General features: G+C 51.3%; 1 protein-coding gene across 2 annotated transcripts in view; it reads left to right on the forward strand.

The window, feature by feature from the left end:
• The window catches only part of DNAH2 (dynein axonemal heavy chain 2), a 401,787-nt gene that overhangs the window by 118,107 nt on the left and 261,186 nt on the right, over window positions 1-22,494 (forward strand). For both annotated transcript variants that reach the window (XM_068273978.1, XM_068273977.1), the window contains exons 10-11: window positions 429-516; window positions 19,329-19,534. In XM_068273978.1, the coding sequence (XP_068130079.1) occupies window positions 429-516; window positions 19,329-19,534 (294 nt within the window). The remainder of the gene's footprint in view (window positions 1-428; window positions 517-19,328; window positions 19,535-22,494) is intronic.

Genomic DNA, 22,494 nt, shown 5'->3' on the forward strand with positions numbered 1-22,494 from the left:
TGGAATTCCAATAAAATTGATTCATGTTTGTGGCAGTAATATGACAAAATGTGGAAAACTTCAAGGGGGCCGAATACTTTTGCAACCACTGTATATGACTATGGCAGGGATTAGATTCTGATCTCCTCTGAGGACAGTCATTAGCATGGCTATATATACTCTGTAAAGTGCTGCGGAACATGTCAGCGCTATATATAAACACTAAATAATAATAATAGAGATGGATGGGTGTATAGAATCTTACAGTAACATTTATGTGCAGCACATCAGGAAGCGGAGGATGAAAGTCTCCGGCAGTCTTGCGTGTAAATTGTTTTTATGCATATTCTGCTTCACTAACTACCATCTCTCTCCGCATGAGCAGGATGTCAGCGCTGCGCAGTACACTGATCTCTCTCTCTCTCTCTGCTTTGTGTCGTTTCTTTCAGGCTTTCTAAAGTCGGATGGGTTTTGGATCAAACAAGTATTTTTGCACAAGTGGATGCCTTTATCCAGCGCTGCAAAGATCTGCTGGAGGTATGAACTGCATCAGTTATATACTAATTCTTTATGTCCAATTTCTCATAGTGATGACAATGCCCCGCCTCCTGCAGGGTGACACAGACAGAAGGGAGCTGTGACTCTGCCCCCTCCTCCTGCAGGGTGACACAGACAGGAGGGAGCTGTGAGTCTGCCTTTCCTCCTGCAGAGTGACACAGACAGAAGGGAGCTGCGAGTCTGCCCCTCCTCCTGCAGGGTGACACAGACAGAAAGGAGCTGCGAGTCTGTCCCTCCTCCTGCAGGGTGACAGAGACAGAAGGGAGCTGTGAGTCTGCCCCTCCTCCTGCAGGGTGACACAGACAGAAGGGAGCTGTGAGTATGCCCCTCCTCCTGCAGGGTGACACAGACAGAAGGGAGCTGTGTGTCTGTCCCTCCTCCTGCAGGGTGACACAGACAGAAGGAGGCTGTGAGTCTGCCCCTCCTCCTGCAGGGTGACACAGACAGGAGGGAGCTGTGAGTCTGCCCCTCCTCCTGCAGGGTGACACAGACAGAAGGGAGCTGTGAGTCTGTCCCTCCTCCTGCAGGGTGACAAAGACAGAAGGGAGCTGAGAGTCTGTCCCTCCTTCTGCAGGGTGACACAGACAGAAGGGAGCTGTGAGTCTGCCCCTCCTCCTGCAGGGTGACACAGACAGGAGGTATGACTCTGCCCGTCCTCCTGCAGGGTGACACAGACAGAAGGGAGCTGCGAGTCTGCCCCTCCTCCTGCAGGGTGACACAGACAGAAGGGAGCTGTGAGTCTGCCCCTCCTCCTGCGGGGTGACACAGACAGAAGGGAGCTGTGTGTCTGTCCCTCCTCCTGCAGGGTGACACAGACAGAAGGAGGCTGTGAGTCTGCCCCTCCTCCTGCAGGGTGACACAGACAGAAGGGAGCTGTGAGCCTGCCCCTCCTCCTGCAGGATGACACAGACAGAAGGGAGCTGTGTGTCTGTCCCTCCTCCTGCAGGGTGACACAGACAGGAGGGAGCTGTGAGTCTGCCCCTCCTCCTGCAGGGTGACACAGACAGAAGGGAGCTGTGAGTCTGTCCCTCCTCCTGCAGGGTGACACAGACAGACGGGAGCTGTGAGTCTGTCCCTCCTCCTGCAGGGTGACACAGACAGAAGGGAGCTGTGAGTCTGCCCCTCCTCCTGCAGGGTGACACAGACAGAAGGGAGCTGTGAGTCTCCCCCCTCCTCCTGCAGGATGACACAGACAGAAGGGAGCTTTGAGTCTGCCCCTCCTCCTGCAGGGTGACACAGACAGAAGGGAGCTGTGAGTCTGCCCCTCCTCCTGCAGGGTGACACAGACAGAAGGGAGCTGTGAGTCTCCCCCCTCCTCCTGCAGGATGACACAGACAGAAGGGAGCTTTGAGGCTGCCCCTTCTCCTGCAGGGTGACACAGACAGAAGGGAGCTGTGAGTCTGCCCCTCCTCCTGCAGTGTGACACAGATAGAAGGGAGCTGTGAGCCTGCCCCTCCTCCTGCAGGGTGACACAGACAGAAGGGAGCTGTGAGCCTGCCCCTCCTCCTGCAGGGTGACACAGACAGAAGGGAGCTGTGAGCCTGCCCCTCCTCCTGCAGGATGACATAGACAGAAGGGAGCTGTGAGTCTGCCCCTCCTCCTGCAGGGTGACACAGACAGGAGGGAGCTGTGAGTCTGCCACTCCTCCTGCAGGGTGACACAGACAGAAGGGAGCTGTGAGTCTGTCCCTCCTCCTGCAGGGTGACACAGACAGAAGGGAGCTGAGAGTCTGCCCCTCCTCCTGCAGGGTGACACAGACAGAAGGGAGCTGTGTGTCTGTCCCTCCTCCTGCAGAGTGACACAGACTGAAGGGAGCTATAAGTCTGCCCCTCCTCCTGCAGGGTGACACAGACAGGAGGTATGACTCTGCCCCTCCTCCTGCAGGGTGACACAGACAGAAGGGAGCTGTGAGTCTGCCCCTCCTCCTGCAGGGTGACACAGACAGGAGGTATGACTCTGCCCCTCCTCCTGCAGGGTGACACAGACAGAAGGGAGCTGCGAGTCTGCCCCTCCTCCTGCAGGGTGACACAGACAGAAGGGAGCTGTGAATCTGCCCCTCCTCCTGCAGGGTGACACAGACAGAAGGGAGCTGTGAGCCTGCCCCTCCTCCTGCAGGGTGACACAGACAGGAGGTAGCTGTGAGTCTGCCCCTCCTCCTGCAGGGTGACACAGACAGAAGGGAGCTGTGAGTCTGTCCCTCCTCCTGCAGGGTGACAAAGACAGAAGGGAGCTGAGAGTCTGTCCCTCCTTCTGCAGGGTGACACAGACAGAAGGGAGCTGTGAGTCTGCCCCTCCTCCTGCAGGGTGACACAGACAGGAGGTATGACTCTGCCCCTCCTCCTGCAGGGTGACACAGACAGAAGGGAGCTGCGAGTCTGCCCCTCCTCCTGCAGGGTGACACAGACAGAAGGGAGCTGTGAGCCTGCTCCTCCTCCTGCAGGGTGACACAGACAGAAGGGAGCTGCGGGTCTGCCCCTCCTCCTGCAGGGTGACACAGACAGAAAGGAGGTGTGAGTCTGCCCCTCCTCCTGCAGGGTGACACAGACAGAAGGGAGCTGTGAGCCTGCCCCTCCTCCTGCAGGGTGACACAGACAGAAAGGAGGTGTGAGTCTGCCCCTCCTCCTGCAGGGTGACACAGACAGAAGGGAGCTGTGTGTCTGTCCCTCCTCCTGCAGGGTGACACAGACAGACGGGAGCTGTGAGTCTGTCCCACCTCCTGCAGGGTGACACAGACAGACAGGAGCTGCGAGTCTGCCCCTCCTCCTGCAGGGTGACACAGACAGAAAGGAGGTGTGAGTCTGCCCCTCCTCCTGCAGGGTGACACAGACAGAAGGGAGCTGTGTGTCTGTCCCTCCTCCTGCAGGGTGACACAGACAGACGGGAGCTGTGAGTCTTTCCCTCCTCCTGCAGGGTGACACAGACAGAAGGGAGCTGTGAGTCTGCCCCTCCTCCTGCAGGGTAACACAGACAGAAGGGAGCTGTGAGTCTCCCCCCTCCTCCTGCAGGATGACACAGACAGAAGGGAGCTTTGAGTCTGCCCCTCCTCCTGCAGGGTGACACAGACAGAAGGGAGCTTTGAGTCTGCCCCTCCTCCTGCAGGGTGACACAGACAGAAGGGAGCTGTGAGTCTGCCCCTCCTCCTGCAGGGTGACACAGACAAGAAGGAGCTGTTAGTCTGCCCCTCCTCCTGCAGGGTGACACAGACAGAAGGGAGCAGTGAGCCTGCCCCTCCTCCTGCAGGCTGACACAGACAGGAGGTAGCTGTGAGTCTGCCCCTCCTCCTGCAGGGTGACACAGACAGGAGGTAGCTGTGAGTCTGCCCCTCCTCCTGCAGGGTGACACAGACAGAAGGGAGCTGTGAGCCTGCCCCTCCTCCTGCAGGGTGACATAGACAGGAGGTAGCTGTGAGTCTGCCCCTCCTCCTGCAGGGTGACACAGACAGAAGGGAGCTGTGAGTCTGTCCCTCATCCTGCAGGGTGACAAAGACAGAAGGGAGCTGAGAGTCTGTCCCTCCTTCTGCAGGGTAACACAGACAGAAAGGAGCTGTGTGTCTGTCCCTCCTCCTGCAGGGTGACACAGACAGAAAGGAGCTGTGAGTCTGCCCCTCCTCCTGCAGGGTGACACAGACAGGAGGTATGACTCTGCCCCTCCTCCTGCAGGGTGACACAGACAGAAGGGAGCTGCGAGTCTGCCCCTCCTCCTGCAGAGTGACACAGACAGAAGGGAGCTGTGAGCCTGCTCCTCCTCCTGCAGGGTGACACAGACAGAAGGGAGCTGCGAGTCTGCCCCTCCTCCTGCAGGGTGACACAGACAGAAAGGAGGTGTGAGTCTGCCCCTCCTCCTGCAGGGTGACACAGACAGAAGGGAGCTGTGAGCCTGCCCCTCCTCCTGCAGGGTGACACAGACAGAAAGGAGGTGTGAGTCTGCCCCTCCTCCTGCAGGGTGACACAGACATAAGGGAGCTGTGAGTCTGCCCCTCCTCCTGCAGGGTGACACAGACAGAAGGGAGCTGTGTGTCTGTCCCTCCTCCTGCAGGGTGACACAGACAGACGGGAGCTGTGAGTCTGTCCCTCCTCCTGCAGGGTGACACAGACAGAAGGGAGCTGTGAGTCTGCCCCTCCTCCTGCAGGGTAACAAAGACAGAAGGGAGCTGTGAGTCTCCCCCCTCCTCCTGCAGGATGACACAGACAGAAGGGAGCTTTGAGTCTGCCCCTCCTCCTGCAGGGCGACACAGACAGAAGGGAGCTGTGAGTCTGCCCCTCCTCCTGCAGTATGACACAGATAGAAGGGAGCTGTGAGCCTGCCCCTCCTCCTGCAGTGTGACACAGATAGAAGGGAGCTGTGAGCCTGCCCCTCCTCCTGCAGGGTGACACAGACAGAAGGGAGCTGTGAGCCTGCCCCTCCTCCTGCAGGGTGACACAGACAGAAGGGAGCTGTGAGCCTGCCCCTCCTCCTGCAGAGTGACACAGACAGAAGGGAGATGTGAGTCTGCCCCTCTTCCTGCAGGGTGACACAGACAGAAGGGAGCTGTGAGTCTGTCCCTCCTCCTGCAGGGTGACACAGACAGACAGGAGCTGTGAGTCTGTCCCGCCTCCTGCAGGGTGACACAGACAGAAGGGAGCTGTGAGTCTGGCTCCTCCTCCTGCAGGGTGACACAGACAGAAGGGAGCTTTGAGTCTGCTCCTCCTCCTGCAGGGTGACACAGACAGAAGGGAGCTGTGAGTCTCCCCCCTCCTCCTGCAGGATGACACAGACAGAAGGGAGCTTTGAGTCTGCCCCTCCTCCTGCAGGGTGACACAGACAGAAGGGAGCTGTGATTCTGCCCCTCCTCCTGCAGTGTGACACAGATAGAAGGGAGCTGTGAGCCTGCCCCTCCTCCTGCAGGGTGACACAGACAGAAGGGAGCTGTGAGCCTGACCCTCCTCCTGCAGGGTGACACAGACAGAAGGGAGCTGTGAGCCTGCCCCTCCTCCTGCAGGGTGACACAGACAGGAGGGAGCTGTGAGTCTGCCCCTCCTCCTGCAGGGTGACACAGACAGACGGGAGCTGTTAGTCTGCTCCTCCTCCTGCAGGGTGACACAGACAGGAGGGGAGCTGTGAGTCTGCCCCTCCTCCTGCGGGGTGACACAGACAGAAGGGAGCTGTGAGTCTGCCCCTCCTCCTGCGGGGTGACACAGACAGAAGGGAGCTGTGAGTCTGCCCCTCCTCCTGCAGGGTGACAGACAGAAGGGAGCTGTGAGTCTGCCCCTCCTCCTGCAGGGTGACACAGACAGGAGGGAGCTGTGAGTCTGCCCCTCCTCCTGCGGGGTGACACAGACAGAGGGGAGCTGTGAGTCTGCCCCTCCTCCTGCAGGGTGACACAGACAGAAGGGAGCTGTGAGTCTGTCCCTCACCCTGCAGGGTGACACAGACAGAAGGAAGCTGTGAGCCTGCCCCTCCTCCTGCAGGGTGACACAGACAGAAGGGAGCTGTGAGTCTGTCCCTCCCCCTGCAGGGTGACACAGACAGAAGGGAGCTGTGAGTCTGCCCCTCCCTCCTCCTGCAGGGTGACACAGACAGAAGGGAGCTGTGAGTCTGTCCCTCCCCCTGCAGGGTGACACAGACAGAAGGGGGCTGTGAGCCTGCCCCTCCTCCTGCAGGGTGACACAGACAGAAAGGAGCTGTGAGTCTGTCCCTCACCCTGCAGGGTGACACAGACAGAAGGGAGCTGTGAGCCTGCCCATCCTCCTGCAGGGTGACACAGACAGAAGGGAGCTGTGAGTCTGCCCCTCCTCCTGCAGAGTGACACAGACAGAAGGGAGCTGTGAGTCTGTCCCTCACCTTGCAGGGTGACACAGACAGAAGGAAGCTGTGAGCCTGCCCCTCCTCCTGCAGGGTGACACAGACAGAAGGGAGCTGTGAGTCTGTCCCTCCCCCTGCAGGGTGACACAGACAGAAGGGAGCTGTGAGTCTGCCCCTCCTCCTGCAGGGTGACACAGACAGAAGGGAGCTGTGAGTCTGTCCCTCCCCCTGCAGGGTGACACAGACAGAAGGGAGCTGTGAGCCTGCCCCTCCTCCTGCAGGGTGACACAGACAGAAGGGAGCTGTGAGTCTGTCCCTCACCCTGCAGGGTGACACAGACAGAAGGGAGCTGTGAGCCTGCCCATCCTCCTGCAGGATGACACAGACAGAAGGGAGCTGTCAGTCTGTCCCTCCCCTTGCAGGGTGACACAGACAGAAGGGAGCTGTGAGTCTGCCCCTCCTTTTGCAGGGTGACACAGGCAGTAGAGTGTTAAGGCACTGCCCCTCCTCCTGCATGGTGACACAGGCTGTAGGGTTTTGTTGCCCGACCCCTCCTCCTGCAGGGTGACACAGGCAGTAGGGTGTTGTGGCACTGCCCCTCCTCCTGCAGGGTGACACAGGCAGTAGGATGTAGTGGCACTGCCCCTCCTCCTGCAGGGTGGCACAGGCAGTAGAGTGTTGTGGCATTGCCCCTCCTCCTGCAGGGTGACACAGGCAGTAGGGTGTTGTGGCACTGCCTCTCCTCCTGCAGGGTGACACAGGCAGTAGGGTGTTGTGGCCCGGCCCCTCCTTCTGCGGGGTGACACAGGCAGTAGGGTGTTGTGGCCTGGCCCCTCCTCATGCAGGGTGACACAGGCAGTAGGATGTAGTGGCACTGCCCCTCCTCCTGCAGGGTGGCACAGGCAGTAGAGTGTTGTGGCATTGCCCCTCCTCCTGCAGGGTGACACAGGCAGTAGGGTGTTGTGGCACTGCCTCTCCTCCTGCAGGGTGACACAGGCAGTAGGGTGTTGTGGCCCGGCCCCTCCTTCTGCGGGGTGACACAGGCAGTAGGGTGTAGTGGCACTGCCCCTCCTCCTGCAGGGTCCTGCAGGGTGACACAGGCAGTAGGGTGTTGTGGCCTGGCCCCTCCTCATGCAGGGTGACACTGGCAGTAGGGTGTTGTGGCCCGGCCCCTCCCCCTGCGGGGTGATAAGGATGGAAGCAGAGGTACACTGCAGTGTACACAGGAGAAGCATGTGAGTGACAGCTTGTTGATCACGGTATTTACAGCATTTGCTCTGTTCCCTCGGCTGGCAGTTAATAAGCATTCAGCAGAAACTTTGGTGCCTCCTGCCTCAGCCCCTATTATAGCCCCTATTCAGCTCTGCAGCGGGAAGCTGTTAGTGTCCGCACTCGCTTGGCATGTTGCTATGGCGATAGAGAACGTATCGGACACACAGGCAAGCTGCTCCCATGGTGCGTCAGAGGCGAGGAGAGGTGGAGGTCGGAGTAACCCCTTCCTTCCCAGAGCCTCTCTTCACAGCGTCGAGGGGAATAAACACAGAATCTCGCCGGACGGTCGGCACCGCGTTCGATTGCTAGATACGGTCCAATGTAACAGAGCCGATCCATGCACTGCGTCCACTCGGCTGTGAAAGGGTTAACAGCTGAATATTGATTAGCATCTGAATATCATCAGAGGTTGTTATCCTTTGCTGTTTCCTAAACGACGGGAGGTGCATCCGTAAGAAAGCGATGTACAATTTTTTAATGCATTCATTGATCACATTTATGAAGACATCAAGCAGAATGGTTTAGAGGAAGGGACCGATTTCTCCACAATCATCGTTTTCCATGATTGTTCTACCAGCCTGCATTGAACATTTAGGGATCGATGCAGTATCGGGCGGCTCTAAAGTGTACCAGAGCTGTTCTAAAGAAATCTTTTTATACATACCTGGGGCTCACTCCAGCCCCATCCGCTCGGATCGCTCCCACGCCGCCGTCCTCCACTGCCCGCAGCTCTGGTACCGGGTCCTGTACTTCCGTCAGTCGGAGCCAGTCTGACGTAAGTGAAGTGCGCTCTCTACGTATCTCTCTAGCAGCCGCTGAAGAGATAAGTAGAGGGTGCACGTCTCCTGCATAGACTGGCTGAAGTGCGGGGACCCGGTACCGAAGCTGCGGGCAGCGGAGGACGGCGGCGTGGGATCGATCCGAGCGGATGGGGCTGGAGGAAGCTCCAGGTATGTAGAAAACATTTTCTTTAGAACAGCTCTGGTTTACTTTAAATGAGTTGTGTGTGTGTGTGTGTGTGTGGGGGGGGGGGGTTGAAGATAAAAACAGACACTTATCTGGGACTTCTATCAGCCCCCTATAGCAGTAATGTCCCGCGCCGTCCTCCTCCGATCCACCGTTCCCTGCTGCCGCTGGCACCGGGCAATTATTCATCTAACAAGACGAATTATGCATGCTCCCGCTCGCGTCATCAGAAGTTTACTGCGCAGGCGCAGTACAAAGTTTTCTTGTACTGTTCCTGCGCAGTAAGCTGCCGATGAAGCACGCAAAAGCGAGCAGGTGCGCGGCCGTACAGCCGCAGTTGATGGCATGCCGTGTGCCGAACGGCGGATCGGAGGATGGCATGGGACGTTACTGCTACAGGGGGCCAGTAGAAGCCCCAAATAAGTGTCTTTAATGGACAACTGAAGTGAGAGGGATATGGAGGCTGCCATATTTATTTCCTTTTAAGCAATACCAGTTGCCTGGCAGCACTGCTGATCCTCTGCCTCTAATACTATTAGCCATCGCCCCTGAACAAGCATGCAGCAGATCAGGTGTTTCTGACGTTATTGTCAGATCTGACAAGATTAGCTGCATGCTTGTTTCTAGTGTTATTCAGACACGACTGAAGCCAAATAGATCAGCAGGGCTGCCAGGCAACTGGAATTGTTTAAAACGAAATAAATATGGCAGCCACCATATCACTCTCACTTTGGTTGTCATTAAAAGCTTCATACTCAGTTTTTAGTTTGAAAGCTGCTGGTGCATGGCAAACCTCTGTCAGCATATCTGGTTTGGCTGCCTAGTGCAGGGAGCGGTTATATCTACCTGTTCCGGACGGCTTCCTCCGCCTGCAGCTCTGAACTTTCTCCTTGTCTTCTGGGTCCCGATCACATGACCTGCCGTGATCAGATCCATAGTTATTTTGGGTGAAAAAAGACATACGATCATCGAGTTCAACCAGCATTGAAACCACCATCGAACCAGCATTACAGCACCACCTAGCGGTGGAAGAGGGGCGATTGAGGAGACTCTTCCATCACCCATATTCCACCACCGGGTGGTGCTGTAGCACTGACATGGTTCCTGGATCCCGATCACATGTGATATCATGTGATCAGAACTGAGAAGACATGTCGGAGTTACATCACCACCGCGGTGGAGGAAGAAGAAGCCGATCCAGAAGTCCATACAGGTGACTATAACCGCTCCCAGCCGCCCACTCTGCATGCCCTGCTAGCCTGCCAGGCTGGGGGAGGCACACTTCTCAGTTCTCCAGCAGCAGGAAAAATTCGGCCCTGCAGCCAAATAAAGTAAAACTTTATTTGGCTGCTAAAGGGTTAATAGATTACACATTTTGGGGCGTATTCAGTATACAGCTGTAAAGTTGCAGGGCGCGAGTGGCACACAGCAATGTATACCGGTGCTTCCAACAGGTAAGTAGTGCTCATTGTGCAATGAATGCAATTCACCGTACCTAGGTCACACCTACGTTGCCATGGTACCGCGCGCTACGTAAGTTGTGCAGCATGCGGAACCATGACAACTTGTGCGTTTCCTAGGTGGTGCGGGTCACAGTCATTTCTCATGCACCGCCTACCTGAAATATGGGCGGGGCAATCATGCACAGCAATTTAACTCCTGATTTCAGCATCAGAAACTCTTCCTGTACCCTATATATATATATTGCTGTATGTTGTGATGTGGCCCCGCCCTCCCCTTCAGGCTCAGCCTAGGCTGTTTATTATGTTGGATTCTCTCCCCACACCCACCTGAGCAATTGTGGGAGACCAGACATCTTTTCAACTAGCTTTAGAACTCTCAGTAAAGAAACATTCTGCAGAGATCACCTTCTGTGATAAATATCAGAATGTAAATCAGGGAGAGGAAAGATTTTACAATGGCCAACACTAAATCATTTATAAATGATTATTGTGAAAAATAAAGGGCAATTTTATTCATTATGTTATTTTAACTGCAGTTCCTCTTTAAAATAGACCTGACCTCAGAACTTCCTCTCTGCTCTAAAAGATAAGCAACAGCATAATAACCTTTAAAGAAAAACATTGATTTGTTACAGCTGATACAAATCCTGCAATAAATCTGCAGTGTTAACATCCTGTGTTTACAAATTAGCTGCACTGCCGAGGCATCCAGGTGGCACGGCTTAGATTAAATTACACTTGTGATCAGTCACAAATGAGGGGGAATTAGACAGGCTAAACTCTCTAAACACATACAGGGTGCATTTCTATACGGTTTCCTTCTGTCCTGTACAAGAGTTCGGCTCCACTTTAATCATAAAGTCCCTGTTATTGTATTGTACAAGAGATCAGCCGATATTACGTTGTTCTGTGTTGCGTTGTTGGCGTGAGCGGTGGCAGCATTCTGACTGATGTTCCGTCGTTTCCGCTGAGATGTAATTGCGTATCTTGCAGTGCCAGGCGATGACCTATAAAAGGATCAATAACAAGAAAATGTGGAGCTTTTACCTGATCTAATGAGAATCTAACAGTGTGTGGCCATCTTTAATCAACTGCAGTCACAGACGTTATCAATAACGTGTATTTGTATACATCATCGGCTTAGTTAGCTTATTTCACATACAAAATATCTAGCCAGGAGTCCCTGTACCAGCCAGCACCTGCAATATAGACTCCCAGGACTGCTACAGCAGAGGAAGACCAGGATCTTTCTAAAGGCAACCTAGGCAGCTGCCTGGGGCCTAGTAGGTGTCAGGGGGGCCAACTGCCACTTTCTCTGTCCTCTCAGATTGCGAAAAGGACCATCAGGACAAACCAAAGCCACTACCTTAAATAGGGGCAGAGTTAATCTTAATCCATTGAGCAAAGGCAATATGATCACTGAGTGATCTGATTAAAATGACCTGATTGGCTGCTGATTGGGACTGAATTCTTCTGCTGACCGAATGGAGAGGACCAGTCAGTTTCTTGGTTGTATTGGATGTGGCAGTGAATATCAGTCAGTCCTGTACATAACACAACATGGGGTGTATTACGAAAGTCCAATACATTTGTTGTGTGCCGGCAGCATACAGCAATTGTACTGGTACTTATGGCAGTTCAAGGGAAACTGAAATGATTAGAGATATATTTAAGGCTACCATATTTATTTCCTTTCAAGCAATACCAGTTACCTGACTGTCCTGCTGATCCTCTGCCTCTAATACATTTAGGCATAGCCCCTGAACAAGCATGCAGCATATCAGGTGTTTCTGACGTTATTGTCAGAACAGAGAGCATTACCTGCATGCTTGTTACTGGTGTGATTCAGACACTACTGCAACCATATAGACCAGCAGGACAGCCAGGCAATTGGAATTATATAGAAGGAAATAAATATGGCAGCCTCCATATACTTCTCACTACAGCTGTCCTTTAAGTAATTCGTGTTGCGATGGTATTCCATGCATTATGCTACCTGCACCAACCCAGGGCAAACCAATGCCTGGGCATTAGGAATTAGAGAATTACATACCACCTAACTTTTTGAGAAGAGAAAGAGGGACACATAAGCCACGCCCCAGCCACATCCCTGTTCACGCCCCATCACACCCCTAGTGACGCATACCATAAAGATTTCATAAGAAAAATATGTTGTTTAATAATTCAAACCACACTGGTCCTTTCTATCCTAGTTCATTTTCCTTCATAGTAACATTTTAAAATTAGTAATATATCTATTGAAAGGATGGGAATAAAGTTCAGAGTCAATCAAACACAGTTTTTAGTAGAGAAATATATATATTTACATAGAAAGAGGGACAAAGTCCTGAAAGAGGGACAAATGAGGAAAACAGAGGGACAGGGCTCCCAAAGAGGGACTGTCCCTCCGAAATAGGGGCAGTTGAGATCTATGAGATTAGGTTTAGGCGGTAGGTGGGGGGCAGAGGGATTTCCATGTAGGTACTAGGAGGGGTCATTGGGTTGGTGGGTAGGGTTCTGGTTTGAGGCACAAGCACGGGGGATTAGGTTTGGGTTTGGAGCACAAGCACGGGGGATTAGGTTTATGTTTGAGGCACAAGCATGGGCGATTAGGTCTGGGTTTGAGGCACAAGCACGGTGAATTAGGTTTAGGTTTGAGGCACAAGCACTGGGGATTAGGTTTAGGTTTGAGGCACAAGCATGGGCGATTAGGTCTGGGTTTGAGGCACAAGCACGGTGAATTAGGTTTAGGTTTGAGGCACAAGCACTGGGGATTAGGTTTAGGTTTGAGGCACAAGCACGGGTGATTAGGTTTAGGTTTGAGGCACAAGCACGGGTGATTAGGTTTGGGTTTGAGGCACAAGCACGGGGAATTAGGTTTAGGTTTGAGGCACAAGCAAGGGCGATTATGTTTAGGTTTGAGGCTCAAGCACGGGCGATTAGGTTTAGGTTTGAGGCACATGCACGGGCGATTAGGTATAGGTTTGAGGCACAATCACGGGCGATTAGGTTTGGGTTTGAGGCACAAGCATGGGGGATAAGGTCTGGGTTTGAGGCACAAGCACGGGCAATTAGGTTTACGTTTGAGGCACAAGCATGGGCGATTAGGTGTAGGTTTGAGGCACAAGCATGGGGGATTAGGTATAGGTTTGAGGCACAATCACGGGCGATTAGGTTTGGGTTTGAGGCACAAGCATGGGGGATAAGGTCTGGGTTTGAGGCACAAGCACGGGCAATTAGGTTTACGTTTGAGGCACAAGCACGGGGGATTAGGTGTAGGTTTGAGGCACAAGCATGGGGGATTAGGTTTAGGTTTGAGGCACAAGCAAGGGCGATTATGTTTAGGTTTGAGGCTCAAGCACGGGCGATTAGGTTTAGGTTTGAGGCACATGCACGGGCGATTAGGTTTAGGTTTGAGGCACAAGCACGGGCGATTAGGTTTGGGTTTGAGGCACAAGCACGGGGGATTAGGTTTGGGTTTGAGGCACAAGCACGGGGGATTAGGTTTATGTTTGAGGCACAAGCATGGGCGATTAGGTATAGGTTTGAGGCACAATCACGGGCGATTAGGTTTGGGTTTGAGGCACAAGCACGGGGTATTAGGTTTGGGTTTGAGGCACAAGCACGGGGGATTAGGTTTAGGTTTGAGGCACAAGCATGGGGGATTAGGTTTAGGTTTGAAGCACAAGCACAGGGGATTAGGTTTAGGTTTGAGGCACAAGCACGAGCGATTAGGTTTAGGTTTGAGGCACAAGCACGGGCGATTAGGTTTAGGTTTGAGGCACAAGCATGGGGAATTAGGTTTAGGTTTGAGGCACAAGCATGGGGGATTAGGTTTAGGTTTGAGGCACAAGCACGGGGGATTAGGTTTAGGTTTGAGGCACAAGCACGGGTGATTAGGTGTGGGTTTGAGGCACAAGCATGGGGGATTAGGTTTAGGTTTGAGGCACAAGCACGGGGGATTAGGTTTGAGGCACAAGCACGGGCAATTAGGTTTAGGTTTGAGGCACAAGCACGGGGGATTAGGTGTAGGTTTGAGGCACAAGCACGGGGGATTAGGTTTAGGTTTGAGGCACAAGCACGGGGGATTAGGTGTAGGTTTGAGGCACAAGCACGGGGGATTAGGTTTAGGTTTGAGGCACAAGCATGGGGGATTAGGTGTAGGTTTGAGGCACAAGCACGGGCGATTAGGTTTCGGTTTGAGGCACAAGCACGGGTGATTAGGTTTGAGTTTGAGGCACAAGCACGGGGGATTAGGTTTGGGTTTGAGGCACAAGCACGGGGGATTAGGTTTAGGTATCAGGAGGAGAAATTAAGATTAGGTGGGTGGAAGCATCAGGTTTAAGCATTAGGTGTGTATGTTGGGGGTGGGGGTGGGGGGTTGTTTTGCGTACATGGAGCAATGCTGCAGCATTGTTAACTACTTCTGTACCAGCAATCTCTGGCCCCTTAATGACCAGAGACTGCTGGTACCAAAAAACGCAGCATACCGACCAATTGCTGCACATACCCACTGCTCTCGCCAGCCACATTGCTTTCCCATCGCCGCGGGCTCCTCTCTCTGCCGTCTTCATGATGGCAGAGTGCTGTCAGCCGGTCAGGAGCCTCTTTCATTGGCTCCTGACGCCATCTATCAATGTAATCCAATGTGATTGGCTCTCTGTGATCATGCGGTCAGGTGCCAATGAAAGCGGCTCCTGAGCTGCTCACAGAGCTCTGCCGTCTTATAGACGGCAGAGCGAGTGAATTGCAGCGTGGAAAGAGCGACGAGATTGGCGGGGATGTGGAATACCAAAGCAGTCTACGTGAATCTACGTCCAGTCACAGCCACAGCACCACCTGCAGGACGTAGATTCATACTGCTTTGGCCCGGAAGCTGTTAAAGGTCACGATTAGCGGATGTACTGTAAATAGTAACTATAAGTGGCTATCAGGGCTGGATTGAAGACGAGGCCACATAGGCCGTGGTTTAGGGCACCACAGGATTAAGGGCGGGTGGGCAGCAGGCTATACTGGGGGGGGGGGAAGAGTCACCTGGCTACCTGTACTGGAGGGAGGTGGGGCTCATCAGGCTATCTATTCAGAAGAGGGGTAAGAGCTTCTTATAGTAGAGGGAAGGGGAGTAAGGGGTCATCAGGTTACCTTTACTGAAGGGGGTGGCTGCTGACAGTGGCCTTGGGCGGTAAAGAGTACAAATCCGGCCCTGGCGGCTATGAACCTCGGGCGCCCCTGGGTGCCCAAATCACTGTTTACACCTGCAAAGAGTTGCATTTAACATTCCCACCTATGGCGGCGCCATTTTTACCAGGGTGCCTCCTGCGCCCTTTTTACCTGCTATGGTTTGGGGGGGGTGTCAAGTGAGAATGTGCGCCCAGGTAATCTATTTAGATTACTAATATTTTTTTGGCATCTCATGCAGGGGTGGGGCTATACAAACCCCCTCCCCCCTTCTTCCCACTAGGGACAGACAAGCAGGGTGTAAGCTACTCTATACAAGCAGGGTGTAAGCTACCTCTTCACATCTGCCATCTCACAGCATGCTGGTTCTTGTAGTGCTGCAGCAGAAAGCCGCACATTAGCTGCGTCTTACATCGTTACTCCTTTTCTTTCTTTTTGCCGCAGAGCCCCACTGTCGGAGCCTGCGGCGTTGCCTTTAATAGGCAGGCAATAAAAACCCTCCATCGAACGCAAGCAACAACTCCTTTATTATCGGTATTTTCTTCTGACTGTTTCCAGCCGTGAAAAGATTCTGGGGAATTTGGAGCTCACACTGCGTAAATAATAGAAGGGAAACCGATTTTTGGAAATGGCTTCAGTTACTGTGCTGTTCACAGCTGTACAAAGCCGCTCAATTTACTGCTGCACCTCGCCTTAAAGGGTCAGTCCGCCCTAAAATCATCGCTCTAAACCCAGGGTAATCCAAGCCAGGGCAATCCAAGCCAGGGCAATTTAACCCAGGGCAAGCCAACCCAGTGCAGGCCAACCAAGGGCACTCCAACACAGGGCAAGCCAAGCCAGGGCAAGCCAACCCAGGGCAAGCCAAGCCAGGGCAATCCAAACCAGGGCAAGCCAACCCAGGGCAATCCAACACAGTGCAAGCCGAGCCAGGGCAATCCAACACAGGGCAAGCCGAGCCAGGGCAATCCTACCCAGGGCAATCCAACACAGGGCAATAAAACCCAAGGCAATCCAAGCCAGGGCAATCCGAGTCAGGGCAATCAAAGCCAGTGAAATCCAACCCAAGGCAATCCAACCTAAGGCATTAAAACCCAGGTTAATCAAAGCCAGGGCAATCAAACCAGAGCAATCCAGCCCAGGGCAATCCAACCTAGGGCAATCAAACCAGTGGCAATCAAACCCAGAGCAATCAAACCCATGGTAATCCAAGCAAGTGTAATCAAAGCCAGGACAATCCAACTCAGGGCAATCAAACCAGGGCAAACAAATCCAGAGCAAGCCAACCCAGGCCGAGCCAACACAGGGCAATCCAAACCAGGGCAATGCAACCCAGGGCAATCCAACTCAGGGCAATGCAACCCAGGGCAATCCAACTCAGGGCAATGCAACCCAGGGCAATGCAACCCAGGGCAATCCAACTCAGGGCAATGCAACCCAGGGCAATCCAAGCCAGGGCAAGCCAACCCAGGGCAATCCAAACCAGGGCAAACAAATCAGAGCAATCCAAAACAGGGCAATCCAAACCAGGGCAACCCAAGCCAGGGCAAACCAAGCCTGGGCAATCCAACCCAGGGCAAACCAAGCCAGGGCAATCCAACCCAGGGCAAACAAACCCAGAGCAATTCAAAACAGGGCAATCAAACCCAGGGCTATCCAACCCTGGGCAATAAAATCCAGAGCAATCAAAGCCAGGGCAATCCAAGTCAGGGCAATCAAAGCCAGTGAAATCCAACCCAAGGCAATCCAACCCAAGGCATTCAAACCCAGGTTAATTAAAGCCAAGGCAATCAAACCAGAGCAATCCAGCCCAGGGCACTCCAACCTAGGGCTATAAAACCAGGGCAATCAAACCCAGGGCAAACAAATCCAGAGCAATCCAAGCCAGTGTAATCAAAGCCAGGGCAATCAAACCCAGGGCAAACAAATCCAGAGCAATCCAAGCCAGTGTAATCAAAGCCAGGGCAATCCAACCCAGGGCAATCCAACCCAGGGCAATCCAACGCAGGGCAATCCAACCCAGGGCAATCCAACCCAGGGCAATCCAACCCAGGGCAATCCAACCCAGGGCAATCCAACCCAGGGCAATCCAACCCAGGGCAATCCAACCCAGGGCAATCCAATCCAGGGCAATCCAATCCAGGGCAATCCAACCCAGGGCAATCCAACCCAGGACAATCCAACCCAGAGCAATCCAACCCAGGGCAATCCAACCCAGGGCAATCCAACACATGGCAATCCAACCCAGGGCAATCCAACCCAGGGCAATCCAACCCAGGGCAATCCAACCCAAGGCATTCAAACCCAGGTTAATTAAAGCCAAGGCAATCAAACCAGAGCAATCCAGCCCAGGGCACTCCAACCTAGGGCTATAAAACCAGGGCAATCAAACCCAGGGCAAACAAATCCAGAGCAATCCAAGCCAGTGTAATCAAAGCCAGGGCAATCAAACCCAGGGCAAACAAATCCAGAGCAATCCAAGCCAGTGTAATCAAAGCCAGGGCAATCCAACCCAGGGCAATCCAACCCAGGGCAATCCAACGCAGGGCAATCCAACCCAGGGCAATCCAACACATGGCAATCCAACCCAGGGCAATCCAACCCAGGGCAATCCAACCCAGGGCAATCCAACCCAGGGCAATCCAACCCAGGGCAATCCAACCCAGGGCAATCCAACCCAGGGCAATCCAATCCAGGGCAATCCAATCCAGGGCAATCCAACCCAGGACAATCCAACCCAGAGCAATCCAACCCAGGGCAATCCAACCCAGGGCAATCCAACCCAGGGCAATCCAACACATGGCAATCCAACCCAGGGCAATCCAACACATGGCAATCCAACCCAGGGCAATCCAACCCAGGGCAATCCAACACATGGCAATCCAACCCAGGGCAATCCAACACATGGCAATCCAACCCAGGGCACTCCAACCCAGGGCAATCCAACACATGGCAATCCAACCCAGGGCAATCCAACCCAGGGCAATCCAACCCAGGGCACTCCACCCAGGGCAATCCAACCCAGGTTAATCAAAGCCAGGGCAATCAAACCAGTGGAAATTAAAATGGGATTGGCGTTTTTTTGGGGGTACCCTTATCGGTTAAATTAAACAACGGCTACCCCTTTCTCAGGACGTAGCATGAAAGTATATAAAGCTACATGCAGGCGAAACTGATTATAAGTAGGTATCAATTGCAAGCAGATAAAACCAATATCATGCAGATAGGCAGTGAGAGGTAGTTTCTAAGCAGGTAGATCCTTGTGACAGACAGTTACTGAGAGCAGGTAGTGACAGCAGCAGTGGTGACAGGTAGTAGTAAACAAAAACATAATTAGATAGCATGTCCTCCAAATAACATTTAGGCAGCATGTTCCCCTCAATAACATAATTAAGGAATGATGCTCAAATAACAAAACTAGACAGAAGGCCTCACCCAATAACATAATTAATGGATGCATGAGCTGAAAACAAAATGCTAATTTACTTATCTGGGGCTTCCTCCAGCCCCTACAAACTTCTGTGTCTCTCATCACTGTTCCGCCATCTGCCGCTCTTCTAAGCCTTGTTTCAGGTGTGGGATTCAGACACTACTGATGTCAGAGAGATCAGCAGGACAGCCAGGCAACTAGTTTTGTTTAAAAGGAAATAAATATGACACCCTCCATATCCTTCTCACTTCAGTTGTCCTTTAAGGAGCTCTGTAAGCAGAGGAGAGATACTATTTTTTCACCTAAGAACTTTTTTGAATGAATGTTTTGATTTAGCATTCCTAGCACTGCTGTCCTCTGAGTGTGTGTGTATAGGAGGGGGAGGACTTGTGATTGTTACACAGATGACATTACTTTGGGACAAAAGCAAGTGGTGTAATTGAACAAGCCACAAAGAAGTTTTCATTGTATGTTGTGTCAGACTAACTCGGCTTTCATGAGATATAATTAGCGTATAATTTCTGTTCTGAGCGGATACATTATGCCCGTTCCATTCTTACGGTGATCACGGCTAATTAGTCAGTTCCACGGTGCTGCTGTTCCCGGCAGGCCTGTGCTGGCAGCCCGTAGAGCGACTCGCAGCCCGTAGAGTGACTCGCGGGTATCTCCGACACATGACTCACCTGCCTCTTCTTGTCTCCTAGGTGTGTTTCTGCCAGCAGCAGTTCGGGCGCTGGGAGGATGGGGAGCGGACGGCCCTCCCGTGCTTCCCCGGTCAAAGCGGCCCCCAAACCACCAGCAGCTTGCAGGAAATTGAAGACACTTTCCAGAAGAACCTGCTGATCCTGAAAGCAGTGAAGAAGACTATCCTGGATGTAAAGAACACCTCCTGGCACGACAATTATAACAGGTGGCTGTCATCTACGCAAGTTATATCTGTGTGTGGCTCCCTTCCTGCTGCTCTGACCCATACTATACTATAATGCTTCTGCATAGACACATCCTTTGATAATGCCACCATATTGTGGTAACCTGTCCTCAGAGGAGCTCACAATCTAATCCAGCCATAGTCAATCTAATGTCCTACCATATTATTATTATTACTACATATTTATATAACACTGACATCTTCTGCAGCACTTTACAGAGTACATAGTCATGTCACTGACTGTCCTCAGTGGAGCTCACACTCTAATCCAACCATAGTCAATCTAATGTCCTACCATATTATTAATATCTATTTATATAGCACTGACATCTTCTGCAGCACTGTACAGAGTACCTAGTCATGTCACTGACTGTCCTCAGAGGAGCTCACAATCTAATCCTATCATGGTCTAATGTCCTACCATATTATTATTATGTATTTATATAGCACTGACATCTTCTGCAGCACATTACAGAGTACATAGTCATGTCACTGACTGTCCTCAGAGGAGCTCACACTCTAATCCCTACCATAGTCATAGTCTAATGTCTTGCCATATTATTATTATGTATTTATATAGCACTGACATCTTCTGCAGCACTTTACAGAGTACATAGTCATGTCACTGACTGTCCTCAGAGGAGCTCACACTCTAATCCCTACCATAGTCATAGTCTAATGTCTTGCCATATTATTATTATGTATTTATATAACACTGACATCTTCTGCAGCACTTTACAGAGTACATAGTCATGTCACTGACTGTCCTCAGAGGAGCTCACAATCTAATCCAACCATAGTCAATCTAATGTCCTGCCATATTATTATTACTACGTATTTATATAACACTGACATCTTCTGCAGCACTTTACAGAGTACATAGTCATGTCACTGACTGTCCTCAGAGGAGCTCACAATCTAATCCTACCATAGTCATAGTCTAATGTCCTGCCATATTATTATTATGTATTTATATAGCACTGACATCTTCTGCAGCACTTTACATAGTACATAGTCATGTCACTGACTGTCCTCAGAGGAGCTCACAATCCAATCCTACCATAGTCATAGTCTAATGTCCTACCATATAATTATTATGTATTTATATAGCACTGACATCTTCTGCAGCACCGTACAGCGTACATAGTCATGTCCCTGACTGTCCTCAGAGGAGCTCACAATCTAATCCTACTATAGTCATAGTCTAATGTCGTACCATATTATTATTATGTATTTCTATAGCACTGACATCTCCTGCAGCACATTACAGAGTACATAGTCATGTCCCTGACTGTCCTCAGAGGAGCTTACAATCTAATCCTACCATAGCCATAGTCTAATGTCCTACCATATAATTATTATGTATTTATATAGCACTGACATCTTCTGCAGCACTGTACAGAGTACATAGTCATGTCCCTGACTGTCCTCAGAGGAGCTCACAATCCAATCCTACCATAGTCATAGTCTAATGTCTTACCATATTATTATTATGTATTTCTATAGCACTGACATCTTCTGCAGCACATTACAGAGTACATAGTCATGTCACTGACTGTCCTCAGAGGAGCTCACAATCTAATCCTTCCACAGTCATAGTGTAATGTCTTACCATATTATTATTATTATTGTGTATTTATATAGCACTGACATCTTCTGCAGCACTTTACAGAGTACATAGTCATGTCACTGACTGTCCTCAGAGGAGCTCACAATCTAATCCTACCACAGTCATAGTCTAATGTCTTACCATATTATTATTATGTATTTCTATAGCACTGACATCTTCTGCAGCACTGTACAGAGTACATAGTCATGTCCCTGACTGTCCTCAGAGGAGCTCACAATCCAATCCTACCATAGTCATAGTCTAATGTCTTACCATATTATTATTATGTATTTCTATAGCACTGACATCTTCTGCAGCACATTACAGAGTACATAGTCATGTCACTGACTGTCCTCAGAGGAGCTCACAATCTAATCCTTCCACAGTCATAGTGTAATGTCTTACCATATTATTATTATTATTGTGTATTTATATAGCACTGACATCTTCTGCAGCACTTTACAGAGTACATAGTCATGTCACTGACTGTCCTCAGAGGAGCTCACAATCTAATCCTACCACAGTCATAGTCTAATGTCTTACCATATTATTATTATGTATTTCTATAGCACTGACATCTTCTGCAGCACTTTACAGAGTACATAGTCATGTCACTGACTGTCCTCAGAGGGGCTCACAATCGAATCCTACCATAGCCATAGTCTAATGTCCTACCATATTATTATTGTGTATTTATATAGCACTGACATCTTCTGCAGCACATTACAGAGTACATAGCTATGTCACTGACTGTCCTCAGAGGAGCTCACAATCGAATCCTACCATAGCCATAGTCTAATGTCCTACCATATTATTATTATGTATTTATACAGCACTGACATCTTCTGCAGCACTTTACAGAGTACATAGCCATGTCACTGACTGTCCCCAGAGGAGCTCACACTCTAATCCTCCCATAGTCATAGTGTAATGTCCTACCTACCATATTATTACGTATTTATACAGCACTGTCATCTTCTGCAGCACATTACAGAGTACATAGTCATGTCACTGACTGTCCTCAGAGGAGCTCACACTCTAATCCTACCATAGTCATAATCTAATGTCCTACCTACCATATTATTACGTATTTATACAGCACTGACATCTTCTGCAGCACATTACAGAGTACATAGTCATGTCCCTGACTGTCCTCAGAGGAGCTCACACTCTAATCCTACCATAGTCACAGTCTAATGTCCTACCTACCATATTATTCTGTATTTATATAGCACTGACACAAAAGCCATGTATTTCTCGGGGTCCCGACCCTCTGCTAAGAGTATACATTTACGTTAGTATAATATGACATTGTTTGCTTTCACCGTGGTAA

The sequence above is a fragment of the Hyperolius riggenbachi genome, chromosome 3, assembly GCF_040937935.1.
Source record: "Hyperolius riggenbachi isolate aHypRig1 chromosome 3, aHypRig1.pri, whole genome shotgun sequence".
NCBI lineage: Eukaryota > Metazoa > Chordata > Amphibia > Anura > Hyperoliidae > Hyperolius > Hyperolius riggenbachi.